We start from the raw sequence: 3447 nt of genomic DNA, 5'->3' as shown, positions 1-3447 counted from the left end.
TCGGGCCGTTTTTCACGGGTTGCTTAAGTCGGTCTGAACAACGCGACGCCACGTGATCCGTCTCGGAGGATGATGGAGGCGCTGTTGTCGTCTCGGGAGTGCCCGTCACGGGTGCCTCGATAGTCTGAACCCCAGGAGGCCACGTGGCCCCCTCGGAGGGTGGGGCAGTTTTGCCAGGTGGCTCGGTAGTCTGAACTACCGGGGGCCAGGTGACCGTCTCGGAGGAAGATGGAGGCGCTGTCGTCTGAACAACGGGAGGCCAGGTGACGGTCTCGGAAGGCGGAGCAGTTTTCACGGGAGGCTCGGTAGTCTGAACAACGGGAGGCCAGGTGACGGTCTCGGAAGGCGGAGCGGTTTTCACGGGTGGTTCGGTAGTCTGAACAACGGGAGGCCATGTAACAGTCTCAGAGGGAGGGGCAGTTTTGACAGGTGGCTCGGTAGTCTGAACTACAGGGGGCCAGGTGACCGTCTCGGAGGAAGATGGAGGCGCTGTCGTCTGAACAACGGGAGGCCAGGTGACGGTCTCGGAAGGCGGAGCAGTTTTCACGGGAGGCTCGGTAGTCTGAACAACGGGAGGCCAGGTGACGGTCTCGGAAGGCGGAGCGGTTTTCACGGGTGGTTCGGTAGTCTGAACAACGGGAGGCCATGTAACAGTCTCAGAGGGAGGGGCAGTTTTGACAGGTGGCTCGGTAGTCTGAACTACAGGGGGCCAGGTGACCGTCTCGGAGGAGGATGGGGGCGCTGTCGTCTGAACAACGGGAGGCCAGGTGACGGTCTCGGAAGGCGGAGCGGTTTTCACGGGTGGCTCGGTAGTCTGAACTACGGGGGGCCAGGTGACCGTCTCGGAAGGCGGAGCAGTTTTCACAGGTGGCTCGGTAGTCTGAACAACGGGAGGCCAGGTGACCGTCTCGGAGGGTGGGGCAGTTTTCACGGGTGGCTCGGTCGTCTGAACAACGGGAGGCCAGGTGACTGTCTCAGAGGAGGACGGAGGCGCTGTCGTCGGGGTATCAGTGCTAACCTCACATTCGTCGTGGACAGGCGTGGACTCGGTAGTCGGGCACTCGGTGTTGGGAACACAGCCGTAGACCCCTTCACTAATGCTGACGCAGCTGGATCCGAAGGTAAGATCACCGTGCACACCAGGACAGTTTCCGACTTCACTGGTACAGATCGGTCCCTGGGCACAGAAGTATCCCTCCTTGCCCACCACGGACACAGGGTACCAGCCGTCGCTTCCGTCGCACGTGTCTGGCATCGCGGGATTCTGGTCACAAGTTGCACCATCCTCAGTAGTAGGCTCGCTGGTTGTTGGGGTGTATCCGCCAGATTCTGGGGAATAACCAGCGAGAGCGGGGGCTGCCATTAAGGCAGCTAGAAGAAGGGAGACGCTAAACTTGACCATGATTGCTCTGAAAACAGGTAGCTGGATGACCGAGTATAGGTAGGTTGGGAGTCTTGGTAAGTCGCTCTTTGCAGATGCAGGCGAATTCGAAAATGAGAGTGGACCTGGCTCGCGTGACACGAGCTCTCACACAGCTCGACGCTACGCTGCCATGATCTTCAGCGCTAGTGTGGTTCGAAACGTCCACGCCAGCTCTTGAGATGTTCGTCGGTTGCATCCGTTTTAGAGCCCTTACAACTTGGAAATCAAGTTTGTGGCCCCGTGCTGAGCGATAATGAATCGTCGAGTCCCCCGACTTGCCGAAACTGCGTGCCCCTTCACGTGCAACGGCCCCCGAAATGCACTACTGATACTAACTAATCGCTTGACCATACTCGCAGTTGCGAATCTGACATCTTCCCCAGCGTCAGGCTCAAAACGTCTGAGCATGTTCGCAGATTCATGCGCTGCTGTCACTTTCTAAGCTTCACAAGTTGTTTGAGAGAAACGTTTGTGGTTGTTTCTCAAAGATTTGTGTTGAGCTAGTCGCCCGAGAGTTTTCTTACAGACCATCGAGCCCAGGAAGTTTTCTTTTGCTGTAGTGGATGAGTGCTGGGATCATGTCCAATGGCCCAGCCAAGGTGACCGATGCGTTACTACTTACTGGACGGTTATACATTTTCCAGGGATTTCTTTCGTCCTGAAAATGCAGCAGCCAAGCTCGTTCGGCGCTGCTGAATAGGCGACCGTCTCTTCTTCTTCGCGATTTGACTCCATTGTGAGGAGCTACATGTACAGTATCACACAGCCGAACACGTAAGCAACGTAGCGCACTTGGCCCGGGACATTCCTCGGCATGAAACTGCAGCCCCTTACTCGCAGCTTTCGACATGACAACAGCATCCGCTATTCTTCACTTTTACTGACACATTCTGCAACCAGTGCGATCAAGCACAATAGGCAAGAGCGCGTACTTGTACATTTTAGTGCTGAAACTGCAAATATTTACTTTTACGTGTTTTTGGTTTTGATGCAGCGGATGTCACGCTGTTCGGCGGACCCGAGCTCCATGGGAACTGGTCCCGTTGGGGCTTGCTCGACCGGGAGCCGACAAGGAACTCCCAGACCATGCTGAGGCCGGCGTACGCGCCTGGCGATGGCTGTACTCTTCTTGAAGAGCCACTTGAATCGCCTCTTCAAGAGTGCTTGACTGCACCCGGAACAGCTGAGTGCGTGCGGGGCCCACTCGAAGGCCGTCCATGAACACAGTCATCTTGATGTGTTCGTTGAGTAGGTTCCCCACTAGGGACGCCGTGAGCTCCCGTATCTCTTGCACATACTCGTGCAGTTCGCGCCTCCTTTGTTTACACGAGAGGAAGCGCGAACGTTGGCGGTACTCGTAGTTCGCCGGGAGGAACGCGGCTCAAAGCTGTTCACACAGCTGAGCCCAGGATGTGAAACATCCAGGGGATGTTGCTTCCCGTGTGTACACCCAGCTCTTAGCACGGCCGCTAAGGTTGGAGAGTGCAAAAGCAACACGAAGTTGCTCGGTCTTGATCAGAGCCGCGTCCATCGCGAGCTCTACTTCTCGGACCCAGAAGTGAAGGTTCTCGCCTTCCTTCCCTTCATATGGCTTAACCTTCAGCCGTATTGGCTTCGGTTGAGGCGGATTTGCTTCCGCCGCCGGAGCCTGCAGGTTCTCCCGCACATGCGTGATGAGGCCCTGCTCGTACGCGTCGAACGCATTGACGCGCTCGAGCTGCTCAGCCGGTGCTGACACCACCTGGCCCTGCAGGGCCTCCATCCCGAAGATGCTGCCATCTTCCGAACCGACTCGAACTGAGAGTCGTTTATATGGGAGAAGTCGTTCCTATCCATGGCAACGAGCTTCGGAGAGGTTCAGGTAGTCTACCCGCGGTGGCGTGGATTGACTACTAGTGCTACCAAGTGTGACGGGGTCACACAGCACCTTGCGCTAGAGGAAGTTATCTTCCGAGAGTATACAAACTCTCAGTGAACGGCAGTACACAGGTCCCCTCTTTATTCAAAAGAGAGCGAAGTGACGA

The 3447-nt window shown here is 56.5% G+C and overlaps 2 protein-coding genes across 2 annotated transcripts in view; both read right to left on the bottom strand.

Annotated features, from left to right (window-relative positions):
* Window positions 1-395, bottom strand: part of PITG_17826 (uncharacterized protein) — a gene marked incomplete at both ends in the record, with an annotated part of 2000 nt that extends 1605 nt beyond the window's left edge. The window contains one exon of the mRNA XM_002896614.1: window positions 131-395. Coding sequence (XP_002896660.1) covers window positions 131-395 — 265 coding nt within the window. The remainder of the gene's footprint in view (window positions 1-130) is intronic.
* Window positions 396-656: 261 nt separating this feature from the next.
* PITG_17825 (uncharacterized protein) lies at window positions 657-1363 on the bottom strand (the record flags this gene model as incomplete). Its single annotated transcript, XM_002896613.1, has 2 exons — window positions 657-946; window positions 1024-1363. The coding sequence occupies 2 exons, from the start codon at window positions 1361-1363 to the stop codon at window positions 657-659; spliced, it is 630 nt and encodes a 209-aa protein (XP_002896659.1).
* Between the last annotated feature and the right edge of the window lie 2084 nt (window positions 1364-3447).

The sequence above is a fragment of the Phytophthora infestans genome, genomic scaffold (genome assembly GCF_000142945.1).
Source record: "Phytophthora infestans T30-4 supercont1.56 genomic scaffold, whole genome shotgun sequence".
Classification (NCBI taxonomy): Eukaryota; Oomycota; class Peronosporomycetes; order Peronosporales; family Peronosporaceae; genus Phytophthora; species Phytophthora infestans.
This window is presented reverse-complemented; position numbering and strand designations above follow the sequence as displayed.